This window comes from Pogoniulus pusillus, chromosome 1, assembly GCF_015220805.1.
Source record: "Pogoniulus pusillus isolate bPogPus1 chromosome 1, bPogPus1.pri, whole genome shotgun sequence".
Lineage (NCBI taxonomy): Eukaryota > Metazoa > Chordata > Aves > Piciformes > Lybiidae > Pogoniulus > Pogoniulus pusillus.
The window spans coordinates 9,039,755-9,054,817 of NC_087264.1; the positions used below are offsets into that span (position 1 = coordinate 9,039,755).

The 15,063-nt window shown below is 45.5% G+C and overlaps 1 protein-coding gene across 3 annotated transcripts in view; it reads right to left on the bottom strand.

Moving 5' to 3' along the window:
* CEP170B (centrosomal protein 170B) overlaps nt 1–7,034 on the bottom strand; it is a 60,097-nt gene extending 53,063 nt beyond the window's left edge. For 2 of the 3 annotated variants that reach the window (XM_064162330.1, XM_064162193.1), the window contains exons 1-2: nt 6,750–7,034; nt 5,711–5,846 (exon numbers count right to left, since the gene is read on the bottom strand). In XM_064162330.1, the coding sequence (XP_064018400.1) occupies nt 5,711–5,830 (120 nt within the window). In that variant the 5' untranslated portion in view covers nt 5,831–5,846; nt 6,750–7,034. Of the gene's footprint in view, nt 1–5,710; nt 5,847–6,287; nt 6,516–6,749 lie in introns of those variants that run through there. The other variant, XM_064162261.1, reaches the window with a different exon arrangement.
* Nucleotides 7,035–15,063: the final 8,029 nt, after the last annotated feature.

Here is a 15,063-nt window from a genome sequence, read left to right on the forward strand (position 1 = left end):
CCCCTTTTTCCTTGCCTCCTCCAGACAGTCAAACTTTCCCTCTGCAGGACAGACTTCCATCACCTTGCCAGGTGCACACAGCCCTCTCATCCCTAATAACTACCTGCTTACAATGCCACCCACCATCATCACTCTCCCTACCCTGTCCCTGGCAGTGAAGTCCTCTCTCAGTGTGTGGGTCCTTGCCTCCAGTCTCCTCAACCCATATTTCACCAGACACTGTGATCCTCCCATCAACTGCACATTAACAGGAAACAATGGGAGAGCCAAGAAAACAACTCCAGGCCTGGAAATACAGGATGTGCATCCTTCCTCCCACAGATGTTGTCCAGGCACCTAGGAACACTACCTGTCCAAAAGCAGAGCCTTTCCAAGGCTAGATACTGTCCCTTCTATCTGTAAGACATCCATTTCCCCTGTGACACCTAATGGCTCTAATCAATTCTCAATGCCCAGGGACTAACTTAGGTGCTGGTTTACACCTTCTGTACAACTGCAGCAAAGTAGCATAAGCAGAGCACCATCCTGTCCCAACTACAGCTTCCCACTTCAGCCCCACACTTCCATGGAGGAGTAGGTTGGGATAAAAAAGGCAGCAGAGATTCCCCATGGCTTCTACTATGAGGTCCCAATGTAGATGGAAGGATACTTCTGCACCACAGGGAATTCACCCAGAAGTACCAGGAAAAAGATAATCTACCAAGTTCACACCATCTGCTTCCTCTCAGCACAGCACTGTAGACAAATTACCCCACACATAGTCACACTTGTTTATGTATATACTTAATAAACTATATAGGAGAAATATTGTATGACCAAGTATGGCCCAGAGAAGGATACATCAGGTCAGCATGACCAGATGTCACATACACACAGAGTTCACCACCACACTGTATTATTTGCAGAGTGTGCCACACACCCTGTGTACCACAAACAGAACAGATCCTGCAGGGAAAAATTATCCAGTAGTGATACAATAACAGATTGCATCTTCATGCCTATGTACGCAGGGGCAGAAGCAGGATTACACAGGCAATCTTCCCACTGGTATGGCGTAACAGCTCTGCAGTTACACACACTTGATGTTCCTTTACTGCCTAAAACATTTGTAATTACCTAGCTTTTTACCCAATCAAGCTAAAGAGAGGAAAAGTGTCTATTCAAGCAGTATTGTTTCCATTTATCCAATTCACCAGCAGAACTAACTTGTATGTTCATCTCCCAAGCCCCTAGCACTTGAGTGATACCATAAGCAGCATGAAATGTCCCATATGGACTAGTGACAGATGCTGAGCAAGCAGTTTTCACAGCTATCTGCTGACCCCAGAATAGAAGTGACTCTTGACCCATCCCAGGCCTATGTAAGATGTTGCTCGCCAGTCACGTAGTGTAACATTCATTTTCCCCCCAGCAAACAGTTTCTGCCCTTCTCTGCACCACTCTCCACCTTTCCAAGTCCCGTTCAGCCAAATCCTAATATCCTAGTGCAGCTTTTTTGAGTAGAAATCCAATTGCAAAATGCAAAGATCTGGCCTTTGGCTCCCTGAAATACAGGTTGAGCAAATACTCTGGAAGCATCATCACACTCTTAGATTGACCTTGCAGTATCCTTGACAGCTGCTTTGACCACCATCTGAAACAGGGTACCAGATGAATCTTGATCTAATCTAGCGCAGTTGCTTTTACATCTAAACTCCCAGCCTTGTGTATCCCTGCACCTAGATCCTCTTGGCCCAACCTCCAATCCTTCCCCTCACAACTTTGCTCCCAAATGAAATCTGCCTTAAAACAGCAGTATCAAACAAGTCCCTTCTGACCACATGCAAACTTCAACTTTTTTTTCAAAGGTTTGGAACTTGGTCAAATTCATTTGGATTATTGACAGGGGAGAAAAATCATCTCCAACCTAGGCATTCATTCTTGAAAAGCACTAATTTCCTTCCCCCTGCACCCAGCAGCCCTGCAATGCTAGAACTTCAAAGAACGGGTTAAATACACTTCTAAATAGTTTACAGGAAGGAAATGGTATTTTCTCTGAGCTGCTCACAGCAAAGACCAAAGAGCTGATCCCATCCAGAACACACTGTCTAAAACAGAAGTCTGGAAAATAAACTCTCATCCCAAATAGTTACAAAGGTTAGCAGAGTTATAAGCAATTGCAAACATCATCTCTTGATAGGTGTCAAGCTGCATTAAAAGGCACAAGCCAGAACACATCACACCATTTGCACCTACTCCTGCTGTAACTCACCCAGCATAGGACAATAGCATGCCCAAAACATGACTCTAAAGACATGGAAATACTCAAGGAAACACTGGTTCAACATTTTGCTTTCCCAAATTTCTAGCAAGCATTTCTCTCTCAAACAAAAAAAGGGAAATCATGAGCCTGTTTTCCCTTCTGTTAAACATCCAGAATCAGCAAAAATGCAAAAGATGCTTCCTCCAGGGGTAGAAGGAAAAGTTTTCATGGTTAAGGGGAAATTCTGAGTTTGTAAAATGTTGTTAGTATTTAGTCAAGGGACAAACATTAAGCAAATTATCAAAGCTGATAAAATGACAGCTATATTCCAAATGGGGGGACAGAATGGGGGGAAATTGCTTTTTTCAAGATTGCCCAAAAAAATCTCTTATCTTTTGTTAAAATACATATATTATCTTTTCAGGTAATTACTTCTTACTACCAACAAGCTTCACAGAAAATAACATGTGAGTGCAAGTTAGTAAATGTCTAGATTTCCACACTCCTGTTGTTTCTTAACCTGAAGGGAGCCAGTGAGACTGTGGAAGAAATTAAACACTGTTCTTCAGGAAAAAAGGGCTACACTGAGCCCCTGACTCTGTGTAACAACACCATGCATGACAAGTTACCCGGCTTTTTCACCCAAGCATTAACATTCAAACCCAAGGTAAATCTCGCATTTACTTGTACTAGAAGCTTTACAGTGCTGTAAAAACATTTAAAGTATGTCTAATCCTCTTAGTAGGTATAGAAGATTTCAAGGTAGATTATTGCCTACTAACAAATCTACTTTATTTTAAACTTAAAGGCTCTAAGTTTTCTTCGCCTTTGTTAACTAGGAAGCAAATCCAGTATCTGTATGAAATAAGCAAAATCCAGTGAAACCAAAGATTGTTTGTTTGGTGACAAAGCCATCATTTTTGTCATTTATGGATCTGATACCTTGAGACTACATGTTCCAAGAACACTCCTAAAACAGCAAAATAAGAAAGGCAAGGCTACAAGGTCTCGCACTAAAACACACTATCTCAACTGGGAACCATAAACCTTATCATGATGAAATCACTAAGCAGTCATCCAGTCCATTTCCCAGATATGCCAGTCTGCTCCCAGTTGTGCATTTTAAGGGATTAAAATCTTGAGATATGTAAGAACAATAACCATAGAGTGAATACACTATTTCAGAGGCAGTATCATAGAAATACTACAAGTTCAAACACTGTCACAAGAGCTGTGTCCATCTGCTCTGATAACTGCCCTGATCCTTAAGTTTTCCCCAAGAAAAACGATTGTGCCAATCTGCACAGTTTTGTGACATGGGCAGCCACAGTAGGGAAAGAGGTCTATTTTTAGATCTCATCCTCCATCTGCTCAAGCACAATTTTGCTTGGGCATCAAGTCTCTGTCACAGTCTCCCTTCTGCACTGAGACTTACTATAATCACTTCAGTCGGAGCCCAGGGTAGCTCTGGAGAACATCTTTATAAACAAACAGCCAGGAAAACAATGTGCTCAAAATAGGACCTTATACACAATCCTAGAGAAAGCTTTATTACTGGAGAGAGTAAACTAGTATGTTTATAAAGGACCACATGTAACTCACCCTACAAACATAAGCAGCTGGCAGAGCTTTCAATTTCATGAAATAATGAAAACCTTTAATACCACCACCTATGAGCCCCAAAATACAATCACTTCACTCCCATGGGTACTGCTGGCTTCTTCAGGCATCACAAATCATTTACCTTGTAGAAAAGAGCATGGCAAAGTAAAAACACCACAAGGTTGCTAGTCCACGCTCAACGCTGACAAGCCAGCTCAGACTTGCAAAGAAGCATGAAATACTCTGCGTGGTATGGAGAGGTTTGCAATCTGTGCTGTGCAGTTAACCCCATAAGTAGCCAGAGAAACCAGCAATGTGTTTTAAGCATAACTGATATCTGGGTACTTTAATTTCAGGGTACACAACCTGAGACATGTGATCCTTGGAGTGCTGAAAATTAATAGAAGAAACCCCACCACAATTACTTCCAAAAGGTATTAAGATGGGCAGTTTAAAACTCAGGCTATCTTTGGAAATCAAAGCCACTCTGCATGTTTCCTCTCTTCAAGCCACAAGAGAACACAGCAATCAGGTTTCAGAGAAGTCGAATGCAGACATATAGAAAGTATCAGGAGATTTTTAATGTCTCACCTTTACATGCCTCACCAGCCAGACATGTACAAACATAAAATAAAAAGCAGAATGATTCATGAGAAAACCCAAACAATCTGCTAGCGAAGAGGGGTATGTTTCACTCTACCACTGCAGCACAATCTTGTCATTCACTGCCAGCTAGCAGAGCAGTAGAAACATTGCAAACTCTCTTTTTGTGTACACTAACATTTTATTACAGCTAGAAAATACCCTGCCTTCCAAGTATACCTTGTACAAGAACTTATAACCCCCCAAACATATCACACTAAACCTCTGCAGTAACTCCAAACACAGCTTAGCTTGCTTGGTAAATCATCAGCAAAGCATTTAAGACATACCTGTGACCAGGTCAGTAGCAGAAATTTTGAGGGAGGAATCCCCATTGTGCAGGCAGCTTCCTAATTTTGACACAAAAAGGCACATTTCCACCTTTGCAAAAGGGGGATAGGCAGGTTCAATCAAACTTTTTTTTTCTTTGCATTTAAGTACTCCTGGCATGGGCCTAGCAGAAGCACTAATTTAATTCTGAGCTTCTACAAATTCCTGAGCTAAACTGCTCTTGTCAAAAGCTCTTTGCAAGATTCCAGCTCCATCTGTTTGGAGTGACGTCCATTACATTCTGCTGTCAAATATCTGACAACAGTCAGCACTTCAAACACACTGGATTAGGTCCAGCAGAGACATATAGTGGTATGGAAAGCACTAACAGAATCTCCCAAGTTTGTCTAAGTAACACAATTACTTGGGGAAGAGGTCACCACCACCTCACTCTGCTGAAAGAGGTAAGAGTTTCTCTGCTAAATGTCGATATCTCTTTAATAAAGAAAGCCTAAATGAGAGATACAAGCACTGATAACATAATCAAAACCCCTGCCCCCATTCAGATCACACATACTAGTAAACAGTGCATATATTAAAAGCTACAAAAAACAGCAGCATAATCATGGATCAAGACAGAATGGCATGTCTTTGCTTACTGCTTCTGGCTGAATCAGGACAGTTCATCTATTTGATAACCTCCCACCACTACAGCTCCTATCCATCCACTGACATGGCAATTTGAAAGAAACATCACTTGTACTCTCACAAACATATGATCTTCATAGGAAGCACAGACTCAACATAAAAACTAAAGTTCCTCCTTAAGAGATGCCATTTGAAGACAGCATGCAACATCTCTACAGATCCTCAGCATTTCACTCGCATCTACTGCATCTTCAGAAGAAGGAAAAATTAAAAAACCAAAATGAATCAATAAAAACAATACATTACCTGCAGCATCAGTTCACAGTCATCTCTGCCAACAAATATCATCTCCCGAGGGAGACGGTGGCGAATGCCAGCGCTGCTCACCAAGAACCACGAAGTCACGCTCATTTTGGCACTTGGCATTTAATCTTTATACATCCTAAACACAAAAATACCATATCAAAGTGAGTTTTTTAATGAAGTATGTATCCCAGTGCATAACTGCAGCTCCCAAATCTCCCTGTGCCATGGAACCCAGTGCTGCCTCTTGCACATTTGCCTTAAATGTTTTGTGGCAACAAGCAGCTATAAAGTGTGCACCAGGATCTGTTGCCCATGTGCAATGTGTAGCCCTGGAAATATTCCCACTGCAAAATAACACTAAGGATCTGAAGACAGCATTGTTAAAAAAATGAAGCACGCAGCTGAGTCCAATCAATGAAATGATGAAACATGGTGGAGGGGAAAAGAACTAAAAAAACCAAACCCCAAACCCTCTTTTCCAGAGCATTTCCTCATTACCGGGTCTGTGCACAAACCACAGTTCGTGCTTCCCCAATCATCAACGATCTGGACCAGCACATCAGTAACACAACCTAACCTGGCTCCCACAACCTTCCACAGTACACTCCCTGGAGCAGTTACACCGGTGCTGGCAGAAGGACAGCCTCCCTATTGCTCATCCCACTTCCACAGCGATCTAAGTGGGGAGCTCACAGATCCTTCCTTCCTTCCTTCCTCGCTGCGTGAGCAGGACCAAAACCCAAACGACGCTGCTACCCCAGGCCAGGAAACGCAGGCTTCAATTCCCAGCGGAGGCTTTTAGTGTGCACCACCCTTCTTTCACCCACAACAGGCAGAAGAGCAGGCAATTGTAACCTGGAAGGGCAGCACCGGCAAGCCCTTATCGGGAACTCTCCCGGCCACACCTGTTTGTTGTGGCTGCCACAGCCCGGCTGCGGGAAGCTTGTTCCTGAGGCCTCTCCTCCCTCTCCCACAATATCGCATTTTCCTCCCCCCGCCTGAAGGAAAATAAAGTGGCTCTCGCCTTCCCCTCACCCACCTCCCGGGATCGAAGTTGCATTCCTAAATGCAGCGAGGAAAGATCTCCATTTTATCTGGGCTGCACTGCGCTCCCCGGCCTGATCGCCGGCTCCCCGTGCCCCAGCGGCCGCGGGGACGGGCAGGTGACACCCGCCGGGACGATGAATGAGGTCCCTTGCCTGGGGAAAGGCGAAGGGAGACCGCACGTCCCGCTGCCCCGTCTGCCGCTGCGGACACGCAAAGCCACTCTAAGAACCGGCGGCACGGGCTTCCGTGCCCGTGGCACGACAGACGAGCGGCCCCGTCACACCGCGCCCGGGCCTGCCGCGCAAACACAGCCTCCCCGACAAAGCGCCCGGGGAGAAGAACCGGGATCCGCCGGCCGAGCCCCGCGGCTCCCTCGCACCGCCCCAGGCAGGGCTGCTGGGCAGCCGCCGTGGCCAGCCCTCTGCCCAGGGCCCCGTCCGGGCCGCGCTCGCTGCTGAGGAGAGGGCGTGCAGCCCCGCCGGAGCCGCCAAGGGGCAGCGGCAGGCCAGGTGCGGCGCGGAGCTGCCCTCTCCTCGCAGCGGGGCGGGCCCGACCCTTTGTCTGCCGGGGCCCAGCTCCCCCCCCAGCCCCTCGCCCGCCCTCCGGCCGCCCTACCTGCTGCGGCTCTCCGCGGTGGCAGCCGGGCCCGCCAGCCGGCTCTGCCTGCCCCGCGGGCCGCTCCCGGCGCCCGCCCCGCCCCCGCGCGGCAGGTTCCCGACGTCAGGAGGCGGCTCCAGCCGCTGCGCCCGGCCGCGGCCCCACCGGCGCTCCCGCCGCGGCCCTCTGCGAGCCCGCTGGGCCCGGCCACCCACCCAACCCTGTCCGGCTTCGGCTGTAGCCGGTGCTGGCCGTGCCGGGGTCCCGCACCTGAGCAGCAGGTATGACAAAAGCTGCCTTGATCTCGGGCTTCTGGCTCCTCGCGGCAGTAACAGCCGTGCCCTCGGTCAGCATCCTTCGTTTCAGGCTCTCAGAGGGACTCCAATGCCAGCAGATTCGCAGGACGTCTCTCAACACATCACAGCACCCTGTTCAGAGTGCCGTTGTCCCTGACCTTGGGAGGTCTCACAGACAAGCTCAAGGTCGTGGGACAGGAGATCATGTCTCTGAGCCACTGGAGTAAGCCCCAACACTGTGTTCTTCTCCCACCCAAACCCCAATACCAGCATTTTCTCACACCCAAGACCCAACACTACCCAAGTAAGTCCAACACCAACCTTTTCTTCCTCCAGGTACTTCCCTGAGCTTCAGAGAGTAGGTTGGCATCCATTTCACATGCACCCCTTAGGTCTTCTTGCAACGCAGTACCTAAAGGCTGTTGACATGACTAAATTAGTAAGACATGACCATGGAATAAGAACCTGAAATGGGTGCTGTGAAAGCACACACCATTCTATGGGTTCTGTTCAGTTGTAGGTAACTACAAGCTGTAAATGCAGAGAGCAGTGACCTTTCTTCCCCCCCCCCCCCCTCCCCACTTGGAGGAAGTATCATGGTAATGGGTCCAACTAGTCGCAGTTACCAAAGCCCCAGCTCCTGCAGGAATCGATGAAGTTGCAGCAGCTCCACGCTGTCATTCTGTCTCAAACTGGCATAACCTGCTAAGAAAAGACTACAGGAAGACAGCAACTTCATAGTGATGTTTTCCCAAGCTCATATTCCAGCTGGAAAGGTGTCTTTGCATTTATATTCTGTATGTTTGGTTTTGAGCATCATTTTCCATTCACCTACAGAAAGCTTCCCTTGGTGTCTTCAGTGTTATCATTTAGAATTTTGACTCAGAATATAACCATAATGAAGTCTGATGGAGTGGAAACCATAGGTCTGGTCTGACACTGGGGGCAGTCCTACAATAGTGTCACTTCACAGGCTGACTCCCAGCCTACAACCTTACTGCAAGGCAGAGGAGCCAGGGAGGATGAAGCCAGCTGCATCAGGACCATGAGAAGGAAAACAACTTCTTTTCTTTCCTTTCCTCTTTCTGAGAGCAGCAGGACTTTCTTATTTTTTACTTAATTGTATTATTGCTTTTTTTAAATCAACATTTGTCTTCTTCCCTGGCAAATACATCACGCCCCAGAGCGATTTCAATGTGCTGATTGTCTTCAAAGGCTTCAAAACTGGCTGAGGTTGCAGCATCTGTGTTTTATTGGAATGCACTTGGTATCTCCCCAGAGTAGAGCACCACACCCTTGCAGCACATCAGGCAGAAGGATGGATTCAGCATCTACCACTTCTGGGGTGCTTCAAAGACCTTTGCATTGAACGCTGCCATAAAGTAACAGAAATCCTCTATAAATAAAAAATGGGCTTCCACTGTGTTTGCCAGCTTGTCCTGTCACTGAGTGATGTTTTGTTATTGATTTAACTGACCTATATCTTACAGTTTAATAAATATTGTTCACTTCTTTAGGAACCACATCTATTGAGTGGAAAGGCTGCTCTATGAGTCTGTCTGTGGAGCCTCTCTATAGTTTTGTAAGGAAGTAGGATAATTTACTTTTTTATACAAGCCTGCCATCTAGGCAAATCTTTGTTATAAGTTACTATAAAAAGATTAGTGCTTGCTTTAGTCTCTCTTTAAGCCCAATTTCACTGTTCATTTATACATGTGTATTTATATGAGCAGTCAGTGCTTCACTGTTTATAGAGAATAAAAATAGTTCCTGCTTCCACCACACGTCTTCTGACCTCTTGGAAGATGCAGCTTAGGCCAGTACAGTAGACCTGGCTGAATGCTGCATTACAGCTTCTTTGTTTTATTCCAGTGATCTAAAGGAAATTAAAAAGCTAATAAGTGAAGTCCTTTCTTCTCATCTCTACTCACCCTTCTCAAAGCAGTGTGTGAGCTGTAAGGGCTGCAGAATAGCCTGGTATTATACTATTAGCTCTAAATCCCAGGCAGAGAGTATCTGTGGAGAGGCTGTTGCATCACTGTGCTTGATTTTCATGGGTTTTTTTGTACTGGAACAAGCCCTTTTGGCAGCCACTGCTACCTTTGGCCTGCCCAACCGCATAGTGTGACCTTCCACACAGCTGTCTTTAAAAATACAGACTGTAGATGCATTTTAAACCCCTCCTTTCCTTGCCTGGGAAAGACCTCAAGAACTCAGGTGCAGCAGGAGCACAACATGGCTCACACTAAGGCTGAAATAGAAGGTGCTTATTGTGCAAATCTCTTCACATTCATCACTGTCACCTTCCACTACACGGGACATGCCCACAGCTGTATTAACCTGCTCAACCTGCAGGAGGTTTACTGTGCATTGTGTGAATGCAGAGTAAGGACAAGTCCTCATCCCAAAGCACTCATTCCCAGTGAACAAAGAGATAGCAGGTGAGATAAAATATCCAGGCAGAAGAATAACAGCAGGTCACAGGGCTATTGGAAAGCCAGATTTCTGTACCCAGAGCTGCTGAATCAGGTCATCTGCTCTACTAAAATACCTTTTGTCCAACACCCTGAACCCATAGCTATCACAGCTTGAGACAAAACTGCTTTGGATCTGTGCTCTGAAACTGAGATCCCATCATCCCAGAGGAGCTGGACTAAATCAAGCTCTTTCTGCCAGGCTCTGATGTAAGGCAGATTTTTGACAGAGCTCCAAAACATGAACTGTCTTGCTGCATCTTGCTGCAGAGAAGCCTTCTGTTCCAGACTGGTCACTGCCTGATCCTGAAAATCTCACATGGCTTTCCCCATTAAGGACAGTGTTCCCTGTGCATAAGTAAAGGGAAAGAAATCGTTCCAGTTACTGCTTAGCTACTGACATGAGGGATAGTTCTAAGTGAGGGTGTGCAGGGCAGCTAGGTGAACTCTGCCCAATTAACCCATCACAGACTGTCTCACATCTGGTATGCACAGCTGTGTGCACATATACTCACAGGCACGTGTGCAGCTTGTGACTTCCTGGCTGCTTTGCATCAAAGAGGCTGCAGAAGTAGTCATCAGGCACAGTTCCCTACTCTGTGCTAACTTACTTTGAGATGCATCAGGAGAAGTTTGCAAGCAGGTCACACGAGGTGTCTTAACACCTTTTTTCATTGGATGGATTCTGCTCCCCAGTGATGATTTTCTTTCCCAGAAAGCCAAAACTGCAGCCAAGCCAGTTCTCGTGGCCATACTGCAGGGAGCTGTGTGCTCCTGTTGTGTGCCTGCAGTGTTCTCAATCTGGATCAGGATTTCTGCCTTGATTTTTAATGCAATCAGGAAAGATCTGTGCAGTTAGCAGGAGGACACTGCAAGTCTGAACCTGTGACCTTTTTACAGCTAACGGCACCAAGAGAAAGTGTAGGATGAAGGCTTTTCCTGCAGAGCCTGAGACGAAAGAAGCATGAGCTGGATCATCATAAAATGCAAATAATCCCCCTTCTGGAAAATGTGCTTTTTAAGTGCCACTTTGAAACTCTTTGTCTTAATTTGTTTTGTTTCCTGTTGATCGATTGATTTTTAAATGACATGGTATTAGTCAAGGACAAGCATTCACCTCGGTTTTAGCAAGACTGCTGTAGCAATGTTGCTGAACTGAGTTTGGACCAGCAAAAGCTATCTGCCCCTCCTCTCTGTCAAAGCGTCAGTCTTTTGCTCTGCCCACTGTCTCACTTGTGCTGGTTGCCAACATTCCCTTCTCCTGCACAGCCGGGAACAGGCCCCGACCCTGCCTAGTCAACTGGAAAACAATAAGACTGTTCATAAGCATGGTTATTCTCTGGCATAAATGTTTGCAGAGATACAGGCTGGCTGGGACAGGACCCTATCCTTTGGATGGTCCTACAAGATGGCCTTTTACAATACTAGTATTTTTAACCCATTTATTAACCAGCTCTAGCTCTAGATTCTTAGCTGGCATGTGGTACCACTGCTCAAAACAGCTTCAATTTGGCATCCTTCTTTTATGCCTGCTGAAGAAAGGAGGTTGTAGCCAGGTAGGGGTTGGTCTCTTCTGCCAGGCAACCAGCTATAGAACAAGGGGACACAGTCTCAAGTTGTGCCGGGGGAGGTCTAGGCTGGATGTTAGGAGGAACATCCAGAGAGAGTGATTGGCATTGGAATGAGCTGCCCAGGGAGGTGGTGGTGTTGCCATCTCTGGAGGTGTTCAAGCAAAGCCTGGCTGAAGAAATTAGTGCCATGGTCTAGTTGATTGGACAGGACTAGGTAAAAGGTTGGCCTGGGTGATCTCAGAGGTCTCTTCCAACCTGGTCAATTCAACGATTCTAAGAATTTTCTCTGTAGCTTATTTTTTTTGCCCACAATGTAAACCTGCATACCAACAAGAAATTTAATGTTACTACTATGGAATTCACTAAAACAAACCCCTATATGCATTAACACTCCTATTCAAAATGTGCAGTATGGTCTTGTTCAACATCTTTGCTGGTGCCATGGACAGTGGCACTGAGTGCACCCTCAGAAAGTCTGCCGACAACACCAAGCTGTGTGGTGCAGCAGATAGGCTGGAGGGAAGGGATCCATCCAGAGGGACCTGGACAAGCTGGAGAGGTGGGCACAAGCCAACCTCAGGAGGTTCAACAAGACGAAGTGCAGGGTCCTGCATCTGGGGTGAGGCAATCCCAAGCACAAATACAGGCTGGGGAACAGCCCTGAGGAGGGGGACTTGGGGGTGCTGGTGGATGAGAAGCTCAACATGAGCCAGCAGTGTGCACTTGCAGCCCAGAAAAACAACCTGATCCTGGGTGGCATCAGAAGTGTGGCCAGGAGGTCAAGGGAGGTGATTCTCCCCCTCTACTCTGCTCTGTTGAGACCCCACCTAGAGTACTGCATCCAGTTCTGGAGCCCCTATTACAAGAGGGATGTGGAGATGCTGGAGCATGTCCAGAGAAGGGTTATGAGGATGCTCAGAGGGCTGCAGCAGCTCTGCTGTGAGGACAGACTGAAAGAGTTGGGGCTGTTCAGTCTGGAGAAGAGGAGGCTCCCAGGAGACCTTCTTGTGGCCTTCCAGTATCTGAAGGGGGGCTACAAAAAAGCTGGGGAGGGACTTTTTAGGCTCTCAAGGAGTGACAGGACCAGGGGAATGGAGCAAAGATGGAAGTGAGGAGATTCAGAGGAAGTTGTTGAGCATGAGAGTGGTGAGAGCCTGGAATGGGTTGCCCAGGGAGGTGGTTGAGGCCCCATGGCTAGAAGTGTTTAAGGCCAGGCTGGATGAGGCTGTGGCCAGCCTGCTCTAGGGTAGGGTGTCCCTGGAGGGAAGTTGGAACTGGATGATCTTTGTGGTCTCTTCCAACCCTGACTGATTCTACGATTCTATGATTCCAGTCATCCTCTTTTGTTCCTCTGCTATATGCCAAGAAATTATTTCCTGTTTATTCTGTAGCTGCAATCATAACACTATTTTTAATTTATTACCCTCATAATTCTGGAGAGGGCAGGAAGAAATATCAGTGCAATAAAGGAGTGGAGCTGGTGCAGTCTGAACACTGTCAGAATGTCTCATCTAGGATTTGAGCGGTATAAAACTTTGCTAAAAGAATTAAAAACCTGCACTTAACTGATCTCATTTTTGGAATTTTTAATTAGTAAAAGCTCAGCAATGATGTTGTCGTGCTGTCTGGTGAGATTAGTTGAGAGGATACATGGTTGTGTGGTGTGGCATCTTAAACAGGAATCACCTTATGGCAAGTCAGAGATGTTTCAATATCACGTTTAAAGAAACAGCTTCTGAGGGAAGGTTGATTGGTTTCATAAGAGAAGCAGCAGGGTTTTGAGGACTCCTGTGTGTGAGAATGAGAACAAAGGGCAGCTTGAGATCATCTCTATTCCAGTTTTTCCCCTCTTATCCGTTCAATTAATTTTCATGTATGTGTGTATTTCTTATGAGATGAGAGAGGTTGCAAGCCTAGTTAAACAGACAGATTATTTCACTTGGCCTGGAGAACACAATGCAACACACATAGCCAAAGGGCTGTATCTTGCCCTCCAAACCATGAACAAATTCCTTCTCCAGTTCCTCCGTGGTTGTTATTATAATGCTAAGGCAAGAAGATTTGGTTCAGTACCAGAGAAGGAAGATTCCCTTAAGCAGTTTTACTCCAGTAACCAACTATTTTTCTTTTCCTTCCTTTCCCCTACTTCTCTACTCATGTGCTTGTTCATTTTCTGGCCCAGCCCAAGGTTGACTTTATGAGTACATTCACTGCAGACTCCATTCTCTGCAACCTGATCCTTTGCTATCCTGTCCCAAGGGTCTGCTTGTTCAGAAGAAGCTTTATAGAACTTCTCCAATTGGATCAATTTCGGTCCTGTCTAAGAAAATCCTCTTGATATTTAGCTCACTGAGGCCATTTCATTGAGGATGAAAATCCTGGTTCAAATTTCAACATCTGTTTATACTAAAGAAAAACAAGATTGTCATTCAGATGGATTTCACTGATTTATGAATTGCCCAAAGCTTCTCCTTGCCCAAGAGACTTGCTAAGACAAACTTAAGGACTCAGCAATGGAGAAATGACAACTCTTGAAAAAAGAAGCCTTGCTTGTTATGTTTTGATCAAATTCATGTCCCTTACTAGAAATCCAAGTCTGATGAACTTTTTTTGCTCGTCTTACAAGTCAGGCAAATACAGAAAGAAGATTTTAGGTTAGAGTAGATGAATCTCTAGAGAAATAATTACTATTGTGTCTATAGCTGGATGCTTGCTCTGCTGACCAATACTGGATCATACTGCTAGTGTAACACTACATACTGTAGTGTAACAAAAATGTCAGTTGTGCTTGAAACTGTCTTCTTGCTTTCCTGGAATCTAATGCATTATAATTTTTCCCTGCAAGATGAAAAGTTCTGATGAAATATTTATCATATATATATATATATATATATATATATATATGTATTTCTTCTTAAATCAAAGGATATGTCTACAGGAACATCCAATACAGCAGTGAAGACCTTAGAGGAAGAGAAAGTTCCTAATTTGATGGCCTGCAGGGAATAATTTACTAAATCACTTGGAAATTTACTTCTTTTCTGCCCTGTGAAGTTAAAACCATATTCCACCATGTTGATCTTCAGTGATACTCTTCCTTCTCTTGAGAATGGCAGAGAAGAGAGATATGAATAAGGATGAAAAAGTCAGCAGTATCAGTTTGATCCAGTGGGTCAGCTATAGAGACAGCTTTAGTAACTTAGAGCACACAAGCCATGAGTTGAATCTTTACATGCTTGCCAAGTGTTTTATAAAACTCATCAGAGCAATACTTATTTATTTGGGGATTAGAAGCATGGTGAGAGAATAAAAGCCACCAAAAGAGACCAGCAGAGCAGTAATTTTGAGATGTAGTAGTAGTGGAATCA